This window comes from Falco naumanni, chromosome 14 (genome assembly GCF_017639655.2).
Source record: "Falco naumanni isolate bFalNau1 chromosome 14, bFalNau1.pat, whole genome shotgun sequence".
Lineage (NCBI taxonomy): Eukaryota > Metazoa > Chordata > Aves > Falconiformes > Falconidae > Falco > Falco naumanni.
This window is the reverse complement of record NC_054067.1, coordinates 12722453-12740313: the sequence shown is the minus strand read 5'-3', so window position 1 is coordinate 12740313 and position 17861 is coordinate 12722453. Positions and strand designations below refer to the sequence as shown.

The window sequence follows — 17861 nt, the reverse complement described above, 5'->3', positions numbered from 1 at the left end:
CGGCGGCACGAGGGGCGGGCCGGGGCGGGGCGCGGCGCGTCAGGGCCGAGCGGCGCGCGATGCTGGCGGCGGCGGGCGGCTCGGGCCCCGGCGGCTCCGGGCCGGGCCTCGGCGGGGACGGGGACTTCCTGTCGCGGTACCGGCTGGTGTCGGCCAAGCTGCGGCGGCGGTTCCTGCGGAAGCCGAACGTGGCGGAGGCGGCGGAGCAGTTCGCGGCGCTGGCGCGGGAGCTGCGCGCCCAGGAGAGCCTGCCCTACGCGGCCTGGTGCCAGCTGGCCGTGGCGCGCTGCGCCCAGAGCCTCTTCCACGGCCCCGCCGAGGCGGCCGCCCTGGCCGAGGCGGCGAGGCTCTTCCTGCGCCAGGAGCGGGACCTGCGGCAGCGCCTGGGGCTGCGCGGCGGCTTCGGCGAGCACGTGGCGGCGGCGCAGAGCTGCGGCGCCTTCGCCGCCCGCCTGCACCTGGAGCGGGGGCAGCCGGCGCTGGCGGCCGGGCTGTGCCTGGAGCTGGCGGCGGCGCTGCGCGATACGGGCCGGCCCGCCCGCGCCGCCGCGCCCCTGCAGCGGGCGGCCGAGCTGCTGGCGGCGGCGCGGCTGCCGCTGGAGGCCCTGCGCTGCCTGGCCGAGCGCGCCTCCTGCCTGCTTCTGGGCCGCGACTACGCCGGCGCGCTGGCGGCGCTGACGCGGGCGCAGGCGCTGGCCGGGGCCGGGCTGGGCGGCGGCGGCGGCGGCGGGGCCGCGCCCGGCGGCGCCTTCTTGGACGTGCTGGCGCGCTGCGAGGTGTCGCGGGTGCTGCTGCTGCTGCTGCTGCAGCCGCCGCCCGCCAAGCTGCTGCCCGAGCACGCCCGGACGCTGGAGCAGTACTGCTGGGAGGCGGCGGAGGGCGGCGCGGCGCCGGGGCCTGGCGGCGGCGGAGCGGGTGGTGGGCTGCCGCCGGCAGCGAGCTACCTGCCGGCCGAGCTCTTCCTGCTGCTGCAGTCGGCCGTGCTGGCGTGCCAGGAGAAGGACGCGGAGGCGCTGAAGGTGCTGCAGGCCGAGCTCTGGCCGCTGCTCAGCGCCGAGCAGAACCACCTGCTGCACCTGGTGCTGCAGGAGATGCTCAGCCCCGCCGGGCAGGGGCTCTGAGCGCCGCCGCTGCAGGGCCTTGCCGGGCTCAGCCTTGCTGCGCGTGGCCTCGTCGTTTATTCCTAATGCCGGTTCTGTAACGGGAGCGAGTAGCGCTTGACAAGCAAACGTGCTCCTCACTCGCTCGTTCCTTGTGTGCCACCATAAACCACCCACGTGCTGTTTGTGACCGAAGCCACCGCACCAAGCACATGTCACCCCAGAGCCAAGGGTCTGGTTCGGTGTGGTCCCGGGCTGCTCCTGACAGAACCGGCGGCAGCCTGCGGGCAGGAAAACTCTGTAGTAGGAGATCGCCTGGGGTGCACGTGCTGGAGGGGCTGCCCATCTAGGAGTTGAATGTTGCTGGAGTTTCTTTTAAAAAAGGAAAAAGAAAAAAAGCACATGAAAATGAGGTTTTTGGGTTTTTCTTCTTCCTCTCCTGAAAGCAAAAGATGCTGCAGCCCAAGCGAGGCTGCACATTCTGCTCTGGGCGGGCGAATGAATGGAGCCGGGTAGCCCGGGTACCGGTGGCTGTGGCCTGACTGTTTTCTGTAGGACAGCGGCCACCTGGGGAACTGAGACCGTGAGACTGCAAGATGGCAAATCCGTTCCAGCTGAGGGCGGTTAGGAGCGAAATGAACAGCGGAGGCGGAGAGGGATGAGTTCTGGGAATGGGCTGCTTGCGCAGTTCTCTTCAGCCGGCGTTCCGGCCTGCTGCGGGGCGCCTCTGCCTCTTGGGAGCTTTTCCCGTCTTTAGGCAAAGAAGGCAAGTTCGTTAGGTGGGAAAGAAAGAAAGGAACCTGCTGCCCTTGGTGCACCCAGCCATCGCTGGAGCACATGGCGGCGCTCGGCACCGCGCAGAGGCACGCGGGGCATCCCAGCCGTGAGCGCTGCGCGGGCGGCGGAATCGCTTCCCCCGGACCCCCCCCCGCGAGGCCCGGGAAGGAGGTGGGCGGGGCGGGCCGCTCCTCACGCGAGACCGGGGCCGCGCAGGGCCTGCAGGCTCGTTCGCCGGCGGCCGCGGTGGGACGTCCCCGCTTGGTTGGCCGTTCCCTCCGCAGACCGGAGCGAAGCAGAAAGGCTCCCGCCAGGGCGCGCCGGCCGCGGGTGTTTTTAAGCGGAGTGGGTCTGTTCCCGGAGCGGGGCCGGCCGCCGGCTGCCCGCCTCCGTGTGTGCGGCTGCTGCCGGCCGGGGGGGGCGGCGGGCTCGCCGTGCTGCTGCCACCATGTCCCTGTCCTGCGCCTTGAGGCTGCTGCGCTGGCACCTCCACCCTTGGAGCGGTCTCCTGAGCTGCCGGCACTGCAGCCTGCTGACTGAGAAGAGGACAGCAGCCGAGCGGAAGGAGAAGAAAAAGTCCAGGGGCGGCTGCAGCCTGCCAGCCTCCTCCTGGGAGCACAGGTACGGCTCCTCCGAAACGGCCGAGCTCCTGCAAAGCACCGAGCGACTGAAGCAATTAAGAGCAGGGGATTGGGGCATTCAGTGGCCTCCACTTCGCTCTCCACGGTAGGGATAGAAGAGCCAGGGCTCAGCTGGCTTCCGTGGTGCTTGGCCTGGGGATAGGAATAATGGAAAAGTCAAATGAAAAAGTCTGAGAAGAAAGGATCGGGAGCAGAGCAGCTGCCGTACTAGCAAGCGTAAAGATAAGAGTTCTGTGCCTGAAAGTAGTTGGCACTGACTGCTTTGGAAGCAGCTCCAAAAATCCCAGTAAGCAATAACTGCAGCTTATCCAGCTGTGGGCTGAGGTTCTCCATGGGCTCAGTGAGTCAGTAGTTGATGGGATAGTTACGATGACTTGAGTCGCATCTACCTCACCCCTTACTCTGTCTTGTTTTGTTTTGTTTTTTTAATCGGCTTTTATGTGTTTTGGTCTTGCTCACCCTGCCTCAGATATAAGTAATGGCAAGTTCGAAGGTTTATCTCTAAACTGCTGCTGGGTGGGTGGCTGGGTCAGCGAGAGTGTGCAGCCTGCAATTCCCTGCCTGCTACACACGAACTGTGCGTTTCACTGTCATTAATTTAATCCCGTAAAGCATTAGCAAAAAAGATGTGGCTGGAAATGTGAGCAGGTAGATGATGCAGGATGGATGCACTGAATGATGAGAGAAGCATCTTGCTTTTTTAGGGGAAAACTCCAGGACAATGGGACTTGGGCTGTCCTTGGAGCAGCAAGGGGTGGCCTAAGCCCCTGATTCAGTGGGAGAAAGCAACAGAGCCCATCTGAAGCTACAACATGATCTCTGTTTTTTCCTGTTCTCTGCCTGCACTTTGGGTTTTTTTTCCCTCCCTGATCCCTTTAACAAAAAAAGGGAGTTTGCATGTTCACAGCCAGCTCTGGTGAAAAGTCCTGCCCATGAAGCAGCTGGTGGAGGTATTATGCCATAAGTATCAGGAGGCAAGTAGCTCTGGGCAGGACCGTGATGTTGTGCTTTCCAGGTTAGCAAATGTGGCGACTCCACTATGGAGACTTCCCTATCAAGAGCAGCTACAGGTAAGATGTGCTTACGTGGACTTTTCTGTGTCATGTTGCCCCAACAGTCCCTCCTATCCTCCTTGAGCAACAGCTTCTAGCATCTTAGTCGCTTAATGCTGTAAACAATTCAGACCCAATTTACTGCTGCTTTAATTCTTCAGTCATTGTGAAGGATAGAACTAGGAGGTTCCCTGTGGGTGGTATGTGTGATCACTAACGGCACAGAGGATGGATGCTCACACAGCGATCTTGTCCAGTGTGGGCCAGCTGGTTCACTGGGGCTTCAGGTTTGACCAGTTGCTCCAGACCAGTGCTTGAGGACCATGAACATAGGATTTCTCGCTCTCCCCATTGTATCAGCTGTGGTGATGAGAAAGGCAGAGTTCCTCTGGGGCTATATCCCACTTGCAGTATTCCCTCCTGGCCTTCCTAGAGGTGGGTGATGAAGACCTGCCCACTATCATATGATCCTCTGAGAGTGTTTCTGGCTTAGGACTCCTCTGCAGGTGAAGTATGAAAGCCAGAGGAAGATTTTGCAGACACTGGCGTCTCGTCTTGAGGAGCTGGGCATAGATGTGCAGAAACCTGGTGGACTCTGCTGTCCTCTCCAGCCTATAGTCCCTTCAGTGAGTATCTCATGGGAATGTCGCCCCCTTTGAGACACCAACAGCCTCTCCCTCAACTCCTCAAGAGTCTCATGGTGGGGATTATTTAGTTGCAGAGAATGTGTCTGTGGCAGTCCTTGCTAGCTTCTGCTTTGCAGCCTGTAAATGCCAGAGAGTGAAACAAAGCCCAGTGATTAGGAATCCTTTTTTGTTCCCAAGCCTTCCCTGATAAACCTGTCACCATTCTGTCAGAAAGCCATTTCTTCCCAAGGGGAAGTACTGAGGGTCTCATGCACAAGTTCCGTTTCTGCATTTTGTACATTGTACATTTGTACAACATGTGTATCTTCCCATGTTGCCAACAGAACAACCAGACTGGGTTTTGCCTTTCTTCCATTATTTCTTCTGTTCATCCAAAGTTTTAATCTTCCTTCTTTTCTCCCTCAGCCCATCATTAACGGCTACCGAAACAAATCTACTTTCTCTGTGAACCGAGGACCAGATGGGAACCCCAAAACCGTGGGGTTGTATGTGGGAACTGGCAGAGGTCAGTGCAGGACAAGGAGCTGGATAGAAAACTGCTGGCATGGGCTGGGTTGGGGCAAGGCTCTGTTGTGGCAGCCTCTGCTCTAGTTAAAAGCCTGAATCCTGGGAGATGCCAACAGAAACACCACCAACCCTGGGACAGCAATTTTAAAATCTTAGTTCATCAGCTTCTTAAGAAACACCAGCTTCTAATTTGCTGAATACAGCAGTAAGGATGACAGCTGTGGTAGCAGCCCTTCTGGGATTTAGCTTTGTTAATCTTAGTTATGCTGTACCGGTGTTTTTTGGCATGCTCCAGGAGCCTGTGCTGAGCAGGGAGAGCATGGTAGGGTGTGTGTGTCCATAGGCAGCAGAGCAAGGTTGGAGCATTTGGGATGTGAGGCAGTTTAGTTTTGTGCAACAAAGATGTGAGCATGTGCTCCTTGCAAGCTGCGAGTGGTGAACTTGTTGACACCATCAACACTAGCTTTTGCTTGTCCACATCCATAGCAAGAGGCGCTGGGGTGGTTGCTGTGTACTTTTCTCATTGAAAAAAGTAATTCCATGGGTGCATTTTACCTCTGACAGCAGAAGTTTAGCATTCAAACTGAAGCGTGGGAGTGCTGTATTCCAGGCAACCTAAACTGCTTTGCTGCTATAAGCCCATACCATTATTCTCTAGTTAGAAAAACAGCTTGCTCTGCTTCCTTAGTTTAAGAACAGTGCAGTGGCTCCTTTGGGAATTGCTAGAGCATATTTAAAAAGCTCCCAGAGCTCAAACATCTTCATGAAAGTTAGCGACAGTAATTACTGACAAAAGGAATTACTGGCAGGTCCTGCAGACTGTGGGTACCCAGAACATCACAGGTCTTAGTGGGGCACTTAGATACCATTTTTTTTCTTTCATTCGTTTCTTTTTTCTTTTTTTTTTTGGTACTGTGTGAGAATTCAGGGGGAAGGCCCCTTCGCAGTTTATCATGTCAGATGCTACAGTGGTTTATGTGCTTTGAAACAAAACAATTAAATACCTGTTTGTCTCTCTCCAGCAAGAAATATTGTCTGTGTGAGAGCCAACCACATGGAGAACATACCTGCAAAACACAAACAAGTAGCCCAGGTAAATAAGTCCTGTCTGTACCTGAACTGTGGGATAAAAGGACTGCCATAACTCTTATTTGGGAGAACATTGTCATTTTATTACGCTGTGTTTTCAAGTCCATTTTCATGTTCTGAAAAGTTTCAGGCTTGACTCTGGTTGATGGATAAATATTTTTTTAAAATTTGCATGTTAATGTTGCAGCATCTAAACTATCCCAAAAAACAAAGTTAATCAAGTGACAATGAATTCCTGCCAATCAATTAAAATACATAAGAATCAGAAATTGAAATTATTAAAATGTCTTGTATTCAAAGAACTTGGAAAGAGCCTTCACTCAGTGTATTGAAATCAAATCAAAAAATCAGATGATACTGATGGGAGGGCCACCCACTTGGGGTGCACAGAGTTACGCTAAGACCAGGGCAGTTGTCTTCACTGTACTACAAGTGCTGTTTCCCCTCTGCTCAGTACTATGAGGAGTTCATCCGTTGCTCCCCCCTGGACCCTTGCATCCTCTTCCACAAAGGCGGACACTGGCGGGAGCTCGTGGTACGCACCACCAGCCGCGGCCACACCATGGCTATCATCACCTTCCACCCCCAGGAGCTGGGCCAGGTGAGCATGCGGAGGACAGGGCCCCTGGCAAGAGGCATATCAGGTATCTGGCTGACCTGAGATCGCTGGGTATATTGCTGGGGAGAGGCATCTAACCAGATTATCCAAACAGCCAGGTTTTCCTTTCTTTCTCTTGACAGGAGGCACTGGCTACTCAGAAAGCACTGCTTAAGGAGTTCTTCACGTCTGGACCTGGAAGAGCCTGTGCCTTGACTTCACTTTATTTCCAAGAGAGGTATACGTCTTGACACTGGGAAACAGTGGAAGCAAAGCCACCTCTTTTTTTTTTTTTTTTTTTTCCCCTCTCTGATCAAATTCAAATCTACCAGTTCAGGGAGTGCTTGCAGAGAGTGACAGATATTTGGATACCTATTGCAGACGTGGTTTTAAGATGGCCACATCTTTTGTTTTTCCAGACTTTAAATACTTGAATACACTATGGATTTACCTCATGGGAGTTATGAGCCTGGGAAACTAAAGGAAAAAATCCCTACAGTGACTTCCCCAAGGCAGTAAATCACATTAGCAGCAAAACTGGGGAATAGCCCTAGGACTGCTGTCTTCTGTGAAGTCATTTTGATCCTTTTAATGAATTCTAGGCTGTGCAAGTTACAGGTCCTTTACAAAGAATCAAAATTCTTTGATCCTGTTGAAAGGCTCAAATGAAATAAATGTTGGTGGGGGGGAGAACCATCCTCTCTTGCACATGAACACCCCAGGAATGGAAATGGAAATCAGCTGCCTCCTAACAGCTGGTTTTTGTGTGTTCTGCTAGCACCATGACACGCTGCTCCCATGAGCAGTCCCCCTTCCAGCTCCTTCATGGAGAACCACACATCTTTGAAGAAGTGCTTGGCCTGAAGTTTCGCATCTCTCCAGATGCCTTTTTCCAAGTAAACACAGGTGGAGCAGAAGTTCTGTACCAGGTGGTTGGGGAGCTGAGTCAGGCCAGTGGGGACACCATCCTCCTCGACATCTGCTGTGGAACGGGTGAGCAGTGGCTGTGTGAACCTGGCTCCCAGGGTTGGTGCTTTGCATGCCAGAAATGATCCCCACTATCTAAAGGCTTTTTTCTTTGGCATGAATCTATGGAGTATTTTTATTTCCCTCGTTTCCAGGCGCAATTGGTCTCTCTCTGGCTCACCAAGTGTCCAAGGTTATTGGTGTTGAGGTGGTGGAGAAGGCAATAGAGGACGCCAGGTGGAATGCAGCATTTAATGGTGAGTTCAGACTCACCGTGGCAGAAAGTTTCAAACTAACTGCTGAAAAATTGGAAGCAGAAGTGAGTGGAAGGATCACAACAAGTTACCTCCATGCAGCAAAGGGTGGTACTTCATGTTATACCTAACATCTGGTGAGACTGACTGCTCAATTCATGTGGTTGCTTTTTGCTTCACAGGAATTTCAAACTGTGAGTTTCACAGTGGAAAGGCAGAGGCCGTGTTACCACAACTCCTGTCATCGTGGGAGGATGCCCGACCCCTTGTTGCTGTGGTGAACCCATCTCGGGCTGGGCTCCGTGAGAGAATATGCTATTTATTTTCATCTTGAAACAGAATTTTGAAAAAGTTCTGTGAGACCTGTTATGCTGGTTCCAAACCTTTGCTTGCTTAGTCTGTAGTTTCTTACCTTGTTGCTTACAGCAGCTAAAATCCCATAGAGTCTGCAGTTTTCAGTGCCTTTATCATGCTTTCTTTTTAAAGCAGATAGGTCTAATCTCTTTTCCATTTTCCATAACTCACAGAACCATTTAGGAGAGGAGGAGTCTCTGAAGGTGTGTGGTGCAATCTCCCAAATAAAGCAAGGCCAGCTTCAGAGTTCTGTAGGGTTGCACAGGGCTGTAAAGCCCAGTTGAGGCTTGAATGTGTCCAAGGGTGGATACCCTCTGCTGAAAATGTTATCCCCAATATATTTAATGAGAATTTCCCCTTGCTGCAGTGCCTCTGTTGACTCATCCTCTTCTGGTGCCCCTCTGAGAAGACTCTGGGTCCATCTTCTCTGTAATCCCCCATGAGGCCCCTGAAGATAGCAAATGGATCCCTGCTCACCTTCTCCTCCCTAGGCTGAATAACCCCATCCCTCACACTCTCCTCATGTATGCCATGCCCCAGCCCTCTAACTGTCTTAGTGATCTCACTGGACTTGCTCCAGTGTGTACTGGGAAGTCTCAAGCTGATCCTGGTGCCTTGATGCAGTCTTATAAGTGTGTGGAAGGTTTTACGTGCCTCTGCTTGCCTAAGTAATAATTTTTCCTCTCATCGTTCATCCCCCTGGGAAGCAGAGGGATTTCTCCCACTGCTCTATCCTGCCAAATCAGCAGAGCTGTTAGCAGCATGGGTCGCATCTCTGGCCTTCTGAGAGCCTGCATCTGAGACAGAACATGGAAAAATGTATTTTTTCCCCCCCCTGTATTTTTGACAGTCCAGTGCAGTTCTGTGATGCTTGCTGTGCAATTGTGTTCTGGAGAGCTCACAGTGGTGGTGGGTCACTGGGAAAGCACTGCATCTTTTCTTTGCAGATTACAGGGTTGTGCAAGCCATCCGAAACTGCAAGTCCATCCAAAGGCTACTCTACATCTCCTGCAAGCCAGAGGGTGACGCCATGAGGAACTTTCTTGAGTGAGCACTCTCCTTTCTTCCTTTCTAGTGACAGACCCTGTTATGTCCAGACAAGGATATAAATATCTGACTTTGGCTTAGGAAGGTTTTTGTTACAACTGAATTTCACTGGATGAGTCCTTCAGGTGTGATCCAGGACTAGTCAGTGCATGGTGAGAAGTGGTTTATGCTTCTGCATTCACTTTGGGTTTATCTGCAAGCTGCACTCGCTGCTTTAAGGTAGTGGGTATTCTTTGGGGTTTATGTTCCAGCAGGATGCTTTAGTACATAGTAAGGAATAGAAAATAACGCAGATGTGCTATAATGGCTTTGTGCATCCTTCCCCAACAAAACAGCCCATTGGTTGTGGGATACAGAGTCCACTGGGTTAACTGCAGGAAGGTTGGCCCCTAGCCAGTGAAGTGAAGGGGATTAGTCATTGGTTTAGTCTTTATCTGGGGCAGGCCCACTTGCAGGTGATAAGTCTGTCTGCAGGTAACCAATGAAGGCAGCACAAAACAGGAATGATTTTCTAAGTCCTAAGATGTCTTTCAGCGGGGATGGCTTGTGAGAAAGGGAGCCTTAAACCTGCCACTGGCTCTTCAGCTTTTCCGTGAGGTTTTCAGTGCTGGTTTGGGATTCAGTATTGATGGTTCCAGACCTCAGCCTGTGTCTGCTGCAGACTCTGAGAGATGTTAGCGAAACACACAGTACCTCTTTAGTGCATCCTCTGTGCTGTTGTGCTGCCAATAACGGTGGGAAGGCTTCTGCTACTGGTCTAAAGGATGCTCTCTTTGCTTTCCACAGGCTGTGCTGCCCACCTGACCCAGGGAAGAAGCTGGCAGGAGAGCCATTTGCCCCCACCTTGGCTGTACCTTTTGACATGTTTCCTCATACTGTTCATTGTGAGCTGGTGCTGCTGTTCACCCGCTGACAAGGAGACATGTATGCCAGCTCTGAGAGCTTGGGAAGCAACCTCCTACTGTCCTGAACACTGGAGTTGAAGTAGTTAGGATTTTAACTTACTTTCTTGAAAGCTGTATAAAAATAAGTAATTTTGCTTTTGCTCTTAATTTGGGTGTCCTAACTACACTGTTCTGTATAGAAACACCTGGATTTCTGGGGTGAAAAGGTTCTTTGTAGCATTTCAGCACCCTTTCCCTCCCCTGCAAAACTTCTTGGTCTGTTGGTTAAAGCAGCCTGGAAAATACCCTCTCCCTGGTATTGTGGGTTTTCACAATCAACATGTGAATATGAAGTACTAAAATCCACTGTGTTTTCTAATACTGCTGTGCCATTAATTGTCTGGTTGCTTCAAGGATGTTTCAGGTGTTTTTCAAGTTCAGAGTGAACTTGATATCAAGAAACCATAGGAAGTAGAAATCCTCATGCTTCGCTGGCAAAACGTTGACTTTTGGGGTCAGGGAAGTACTTCATGTCTAAACTTCCAAAACTAATATTGAATCACTATCAGTCACATGGATAAATTGGAGGCAATTAGAAAGATTTTTCTATAAAACAAAATTAAGAGAAAACAGATCTCGGTGTCTTTCCTTCCACACCTGCCTCCCCCTTCTCAACTAATGCTTGGTGATACCTAAACACGAAGTGCCCTGTGAAAATGACAGCAGCTGCAAGTTATTTCCTTATCAAGTTGCTCTGCAATAGAAAATTCAAAAATTTGTTATGTTTTGTGTCTGTCCTGCCATGCTCACTGACTGGGAAGCTGTGACCCTCAATGTTATGTGAAGTTTTCTCCAGCTCTTCAAAAGGTAGAGCTGCTGCAACTTGGAGGCAGGCATGAGTGAGCAGAGTTCCCACATTGTTTTGAGGGCTCCTTTTATTTTTTATGTTGTATTGAAGTCACTTTTTGGTTATCTTGGTTGTCTAGGGCTGACCAGTAGCAAAACACATTTCTACAGTCAGGCTGTTAAATTTTACTCTTTCCGCCGAAACAGGAGTTCCCTGTCTGATTTGGGTGAACCGAGGCTGATAAACTCCCAAGGAAACAGAGAGCTGCCTGTATTTTTCAGACTTTTAACTCCAGTCCTAAGGAACCCTGAGCCTGGAATAATAACAACCACCAGCTCTCAAGCTGTGGGGGCTTAAAATATATGGGTTTAGGACTTGAGACTTACTGCACCAGAAAGGGAGGTGATGGAGGGATTCCTGACAGGTACAGGATGTGTCACACTTGTACCACCCCACAAGTGTAAGATTTTTGCACACTGTTAACAGCCTCATGTTTTCAGATTATAGTGAGGGATGCAGCTTTCTAGCAGTTCTGTTTTGTATAATTATACCCAGACTGCTCACTACGAGATCTGAATGGATTTCTGCTTAGCCTGGCTACACTTTTGTCCAAAGGGAATTTTTTGCAAATTGGAGGGGGAGAGAGAATGACTTTAAATCGTAAAGTAACAGAGGATCAGGAAACTTGCCTCTGTACAAGAGACCTCTGACCACTTTTCCTCCCTAGCAGGTTACTCCTGTGCACTCTGCTAACATGTCCTCGTTTTCTCACTAGTGAGCAACTGTGCTATACGTTTAGCTGCTATCCTGCATCCCTAGGACTGGCTCAGTTTTTGCTTTCTGTGGGTAATTTGTGGAATGTGCAAGAAAACAGAGGATGACTTAATGGTAGGAGCGGTGGGAAGGCCATCACTCGGCAGGTGCTGGAGCTGCCTGGCTATGGCTGCAGGGCATTAGGACCCGGAGGTTGCTGAGTGGAGGAGGCTGAATCCCCCTCCCGCTGTCATCCTCGCTGCCTCTGCAGCTTTATTCCTCATCTCCTTCAATGGTGACTGACTACCTCCTGCCCGGGCTGGCAGCCAGAGCGAGAAGGCCTCACTAGGAGCGGTTCCCAGGACCGGTTCCTGGCAGCTCCATGGCATCTCCCAGGACTATCACCATTGTCGCCCTCTCGGTGGCCCTGGGGCTCTTCTTTGTTTTTATGGGGACCATCAAACTGACCCCTCGGCTCAGCAGAGATGCCTACAATGAGATGGTGAGTACGGCAGTGGCAGCACGAAAGGAGACGTATTAGGGCTCTCTCCCCTCAACCTTGCGGCAGACGCAGTGTTTGCAGTGGGGTACATGGAGGGTAACTGCGCTGGAGCCCTGAGCAACGGGCGGGTGAGGGAAGCAGCTTATCTGTTTCTTTATTTGATGGACACGGAGAGAAACAAATAATACGCAGTGCCAAGGATATCCTGGCAGCCCTTGCCTGGGCTCTGTCTGAGCCCATCCTTGTGGATAAGGATGGGGGAGGGGAGGAGGACAACAGGGTAGCACAGCACCGATGCCTGCAAAAGATGGGGATGTCTGAAAAGCAAGGTCCGAAGAACTGCCAGACATGTAGTAGGCATGTACAGCTGATCCCTGGTGGAATACATACCCCCTGGACTGGGAGTAGGAAAACCAGGTGCCTGCTTTAGCAGCCAGGTGATCATCCTCAAAATTCCATGCTTTAAAGCAAAGATAGTGACACTGACTGTCCCTACCTCACCAGATTTGTGCAGGGATTATTTCATGACCATGAAATGCTTTGAAATTCTTAGCTGGCAGCAGATGATATTATTGCCACTTTATTACTCTCTTTACCCTGGGAAATAAGCCTCTCCTCTTGCCTAATGGGAGAGAGGTGAGGAGAGGAAGGAGAAGCCACTGTGTGCGTTTCTCAGCTGGTGAGCTGGTGTGTGTTCCTCTCTGCCCAGGGCCAACTCTGCTGCAGAGTTTTGCAATCTGCAGGCAGGAGAGGGACTGGCTGCCACGTTTTGCTTCCTTGTCTATGTTTGTTTATTCTCCTGCCGCACTCCCCCCCCCCCCCCCCCCCCCCTTATATTTATTGCAGTGGCTGAAAAGCGTTGGTATTTTTGTGCCCCTAAAAAATAGTGCTGGAAGTTTCCAGCACATTCTGTTCTCTCCCTTTGCTCCACCTGCCCAGCTGCTCTTCCTTAGCTCTCAAATAACATCTGAATCGCAGCGCCTTTTCAGCAGCCCAGCACAGGGATTTCACAGAGAAGAATTACCAAGGAGTAACTCGAGGGCAAAAGACTGAGATAAAATGCCCAGAAAACAAAGTTCTTAAGGTTCTGCTGCATAAGGGACAGAAAAAAAGCACTGAGACCTTAGAGGCATTGCAAAATCCTTGCTCTGTAAAATATTTTGCTTCTCTATCCCTTTTTGTTTTACCAAGAGCCAGGCCTACAGGTAGGAGTGATCTCCGTTTTCACAAAAGGAAAGCAGAGGCACTCGGGTATTACACAGCACCATAATTCTTAATAGTCTACATTGTAACATGTTCATGGCTCGTTAGGCTTTCATGCTTTTGTTGTGCTGCTGGCAGGGTGGTCTGTCATGTAATGGAGACAGTGAAAACCTGATCTTGCCAATCAATAAGCATGGCTTCTTGACCCCAGCAAATAGAGAACCTCTGTCACCTACCTGCAACACCAAACTTGCAGTTTTTCATTCAGCAAAAAACAGAGACACAGTTTGTCTATTAAAATACCAGAGTACTCTAGGACAGGCTGATAGTATATTTCTTTAAAAAGCTGTGGTTTTCACAACTGTTTAAAAATACTCTGCTCTAAGGGAAAGGTTTTATTCACCAATGATTTAAAATGCATCTTTACAATGTGTACTCTTAGAGTAACTGTGTCGTGAGATCTTTAGTTATTTAATAGCAAAAATTACAATGCTGTATATTTTTTAACCACATGTAAAGTGTCAGTTCCTCTTAGAAGGAAGCAGCAAAATTTGCAGAGAACTGGGATGTTCTGTGTGCCTGTAGTGCAGGTTTCCAAAATCACATATAAGTAAATCTACAATCTGATCAGCACCTGCGAGAGCTGAACAACACTGTACCTGAGATTTGGCTTCCATTTCCCTTTCCCTGATTAGAAAGCAGTGAACACAATAGCAAGAATATCTGCACGGATATCTCAAGTGTAAGTGGGAATAATTTCGGTGTCTCCAATAACTAGGAGTTTTATTAAAATATAAAGAAAAGGAAATAGTTGTTTGAAAAAGATAAAACAAGCAAAAACAATAAGCCCATGAGCACTTGATATTCAAATGCAAGAACTTGAACGTGTGTAAGGAGAGGTGGTTTCTTCCCTGAAACGAGGCAGCCGTGTAAGGAGGCTCAGTCTTGCAACTTACAATGCTTCTAAATCCAGCATAAACCAGACAGCAAAGGATGTCAAATGTCAGCTTGCTTTCATGTGAGGAAAGAAAGGATCATAAGGTATTTAAGCACAGGATAGGGCTGGTGAATCTTAGTTTTGACATCTAGTACCATGCTAAGGCTGTACTGCCCGTAATGCTAGGATACTGTAAGTTGCTTTGAGGTAGAAAGAGACTTCTGTTTTTACTTGCTGTGCCTTGGCTCTGCAGGGACTAGGTGTGTTATTTAATTATAAAGGATGAGCTACTCTTTAAGAGAAGTACCTTTTTTTTAACAACATGGTTCTGCATTGCTAATTCTAGCAATCGTAACTTCAGATTTCAGGAGAAGGTATACCTGGCCTGGTCCTAGCTCCAAAGGTGCGTGCTAGGTTGCAGAACTGTTTTCCAGTGAGTAGACAACAGCTCATAAAGGGGGAATTGCACGCTGGTGGTGTTAATATCCCTCCAGTGGAAGCTTTAGGGGTACAGATTGAATATTGTGCCAGAGGGGTCTGTGATGATTGAAGTCATCTTTAGGTCATATTGCACATCAATCTATTTCAATGGAATTCACCTTTGCCTTTACTTTCTCACATTATGATCTTCTACGCTATTACTGCTTGATTTCAGAAACGAGCGTACAAAAGCTACGTGCGGGCCCTTCCCATGCTAAAGAAGATGGGAGTCAGCTCCATCCTTCTCCGCAAGAGCATTGGTGCCCTAGAAGTGGCGTGTGGCATTGTCATGACACTGGTGCCTGGTCGCCCCAAAGACGTGGCCAACTTTCTCCTCCTCCTCCTTGTGCTGGCTGTGCTCTTTTTCCACCAGCTAGTGGGGGATCCACTCAAGCGTTATGCCCATGCCCTAGTCTTTGGGATCCTGCTTACCTGTCGTCTGCTGATTGCCCGCCAGCCTGAGGAGCAGCCGCCAGAAAAGAGGATCCTGTCAGTGAATGGGGATGAGCAGCCACTCCTCCATGAAGCAGCTCCTGAAAAAGGCAAAATGAAGGTATCCTAGCTGAGTGCGTGAGAAATACGGACCCTCGAGGCAGCTCTCTCCAGAATCACCCAGAAAATTTGTTTTTTATTTCCCTATTTATATTTCTTGTCTGTCTAAATAAAGTTGCACTTGGGGTCTGCGAGACACATGGTATGTCTACACGGTAGTCTTGCTTTGCTGTTGCCCTGTAAAATAGAAAAATACAAGCTAGCTTTCACCAGGACAGCTTGGAGGCAGTTAGCAGCCCGACTGAAGTAGCTCTGGCTGCAGCAGGAGCTGCAAAACCAGCCTGAGATCATGGGCAAGGATTTGGGCAGGTAGTTACGCAAGCTCGGCACTGCTGCAGTGGGGAGAGCAGTCCCCGAGCATCAGCCCCAAGCCCCGTGGCAGGTGAAACCTAGCCTGGATGCACTTCTGCTACATGGCAGCCTTGGCAACAGCAGCTGGGTAGGACATAACTGGAGCGTCCCTATGCTGGCTTGTGCAGCCCCATTCATGAATCTACATTTCCTTTTCCATAGTCAAGGAGGGAAAGGACCCTACGGAACATAAAGTGCTGCTCGCTGTGTTTGAGAGAGGGATTCCTTAGCCTTTGCTGCCTCTCTGCCCAGTTCTTTCTTTGGACTGGTTATCCAGGGAAAATATAGGATGCACTGTTTGCATCTTCCTCAATTTCCACTCGTTGCAGAGGCTCCAAAACTGGGGCAATGGCCTCGTAACGGTCATTTTTTGCTTGCTTCACATGAGGCAATGGCATCTCTTTACCTCTCTTGGCAGAGTAAAGATCACTGATGAGGGGATGGGGAGCAGAACTGCCCAAAGAACTCCAAAATATCTGTCTGCTGTTGGCAATTAGCATCGTCCCTTTTTCCTTACAAGAAAAAAATCCCTTTTTCCACAACTACTGCAACTTTATAGACTTGTTGGTTATTGCTGATAGATGAGGGTCTGAATGTGTCCAGGTACCTCATTGTTCATCCCACATACAGCTTCGGTGAGCTGGGGGAAGTCCTTTTACCAGAGCCTGAATCCCTGTGTGTTGTATCTGAAATCTTACAGAGTGTCATAAGAAGCATGTGTTACCTCTGAGTTTGTTTCTCTTGATGTTTGTCGGTTTTCAGTTTTTCCTTATTTTCTTAATTATTCATGAAAATAAACTTTTTTGAAATTTGGAGAAAAATACCTTGACAGAAAAAAGTTTCTTTTTTGAGAGACACATCTGAAAATATTTTTCCTGTGCTCAAATACCACAACTAAAATGGGCAGAATCATGTCAGGGGGATTTCAGAGAAAGACAGAGTGATGCAGGATGGAAGCCATCTGAACACTACTGGGCTATATATTAATAACCACAGGCATCTAAAAGAGATGTTTGAACATTTACATGAAATAAGTCTCTGATAAATTTCTGCTTCAGTAAAATGTGGCAGCAAGAAAAGATATTAAAACTCCAGTAAAACGTCAGTAGCGTATCTCTATAAAAATCAATGATGGATGTTCATATGCAGTATATTCGTTTTTTATGTTGTTTGCTGCTGAAACAGATGTAGTCCCAAATATACTGGAAAATCCTCATCCTAGAGCCCCAAAGAGTGGCTAATTATTTCTTATCAGATTTACATCCTGAACAAAGGGAACTACCAACAGACTGCTTTCATTAGACAACCTCTCATTTTTACAGACTACCTCAAGGTTATCCCAAATGGATGTAGAATTTGCTTTACTTCCCAAAAGATACCTCATCTATCATGCCCTGACTGGAGTTATTAATCACTTTTTAATTCAAACCCAAATAAAAACACAAACTCAAAATGACACCATGGTGTGTATTCCTACATGAAGTACTTACAACTGAATGGCTGCAACCTTCTGGCCAGCTGCCCCTTACGTGTGCACCTAACTCAAAAACGTTCCGAAGCAAGCATTTTTGTTTGTCTTCTGTAATGTTCTTCACCAAAGCCCATCTAGATACCACAGTAATAAATCTAAAATATTCTGCATAGCAAACCTTACGCCTGCAAAAAGTTCAGACTGTAGGCGAATCCTGAAAAATGTCCCCCTCTTTTCATGTTTGGAACAGTATGAATTACCGATCTGATCTGCCATAGTGCCTACATGTTCTTTACTACAGAGGAAGAGAGGACTCTTTTTGGAGTCCGGTAACAAGAATTCCGTATTTATCTATACTGGGTCACTTCCATCATTTCCCCCCAGCATCTGCAAACCTTGCTTGCTAGAGGTGACAAGGTGCCAGGAACTCATTTAGTCCTTTTGTTAAGACCACGACTCTGATTTCCTCTTCCTTTTCCCCTCCCTCCCTGCGCTTTTCTTTCCTCATTTTATCTCCAAGCCCGCAACTTCACCCCCCACCAGCGGCGGCCGGGCTGTCAGAGCTGAGGCGCCCGGGCCAGGCCGCGCTGCCGCCCCGAGGCCTCCTGAGGGCTCCCCGGGCCCGGCCGCGCTGTCGCCCCCTGAGGGCTCCCCAGGGCAGCCCAGGCACCCGAGGGCCTGCCTGGCCCCCTGCTTGCCCGAGGGAACGGGGACGGAAGGGGCGGCAGCGAATCACCCACCTCACCCCACCTTTAAGCCCTTTGGGCCCGGCGCCCCCGAGGCGCCTCAGGCGGCGCCCCCCGCCGCGGCACTGCGCATGCTCAGAGCCGCCGGGCTCCGGGCCGCGAC

The 17861-nt window shown here is 49.8% G+C and overlaps 3 protein-coding genes and 1 long non-coding RNA gene across 7 annotated transcripts; 3 read left to right on the top strand and 1 right to left on the bottom strand.

Annotated features, from left to right (window-relative positions):
- Window positions 1-28: 28 nt before the first annotated feature.
- On the top strand, window positions 29-1509 carry LOC121097333 (40-kDa huntingtin-associated protein-like). Its single transcript, XM_040614217.1, has one exon. It carries the CDS (start codon window positions 60-62, stop codon window positions 1119-1121), a length of 1062 nt encoding a protein of 353 aa, XP_040470151.1. The 5' UTR covers window positions 29-59; the 3' UTR covers window positions 1122-1509.
- A 125-nt stretch (window positions 1510-1634) lies between these two features.
- Window positions 1635-11955, top strand: TRMT2B (tRNA methyltransferase 2 homolog B). Of its 4 annotated transcripts, none has more exons than XM_040614213.1 (12): window positions 1635-2498; window positions 3534-3588; window positions 4077-4196; window positions 4623-4722; window positions 5747-5817; window positions 6268-6414; window positions 6555-6649; window positions 7190-7404; window positions 7533-7634; window positions 7814-7933; window positions 8933-9032; window positions 9819-11955. In XM_040614213.1, exons 1-12 carry the CDS (start codon window positions 2326-2328, stop codon window positions 9943-9945), a joined length of 1425 nt encoding a protein of 474 aa, XP_040470147.1. In that variant the 5' UTR covers window positions 1635-2325; the 3' UTR covers window positions 9946-11955. The 4 variants fall into 4 exon arrangements, with proteins under 4 accessions (XP_040470147.1, XP_040470150.1, XP_040470149.1 ...); XM_040614215.1 differs by having other exon boundaries at window positions 2383-2498; window positions 4064-4196; XM_040614214.1 differs by having other exon boundaries at window positions 2395-2498; window positions 3223-3588.
- LOC121097335 lies at window positions 3703-17808 on the bottom strand. Its single transcript, XR_005830912.1, has 4 exons — window positions 17753-17808; window positions 15071-15171; window positions 5729-5791; window positions 3703-4334 (listed from the first exon to the last, which is right to left on the bottom strand). It is a non-coding gene; the product is annotated as an uncharacterized LOC121097335 (long non-coding RNA).
- On the top strand, window positions 11890-16362 carry TMEM35A (transmembrane protein 35A). Its single transcript, XM_040614219.1, has 2 exons — window positions 11890-12018; window positions 14814-16362. The coding sequence occupies exons 1-2, from the start codon at window positions 11899-11901 to the stop codon at window positions 15198-15200; spliced, it is 507 nt and encodes a 168-aa protein (XP_040470153.1). The 5' UTR covers window positions 11890-11898; the 3' UTR covers window positions 15201-16362.
- Window positions 17809-17861: the final 53 nt, after the last annotated feature.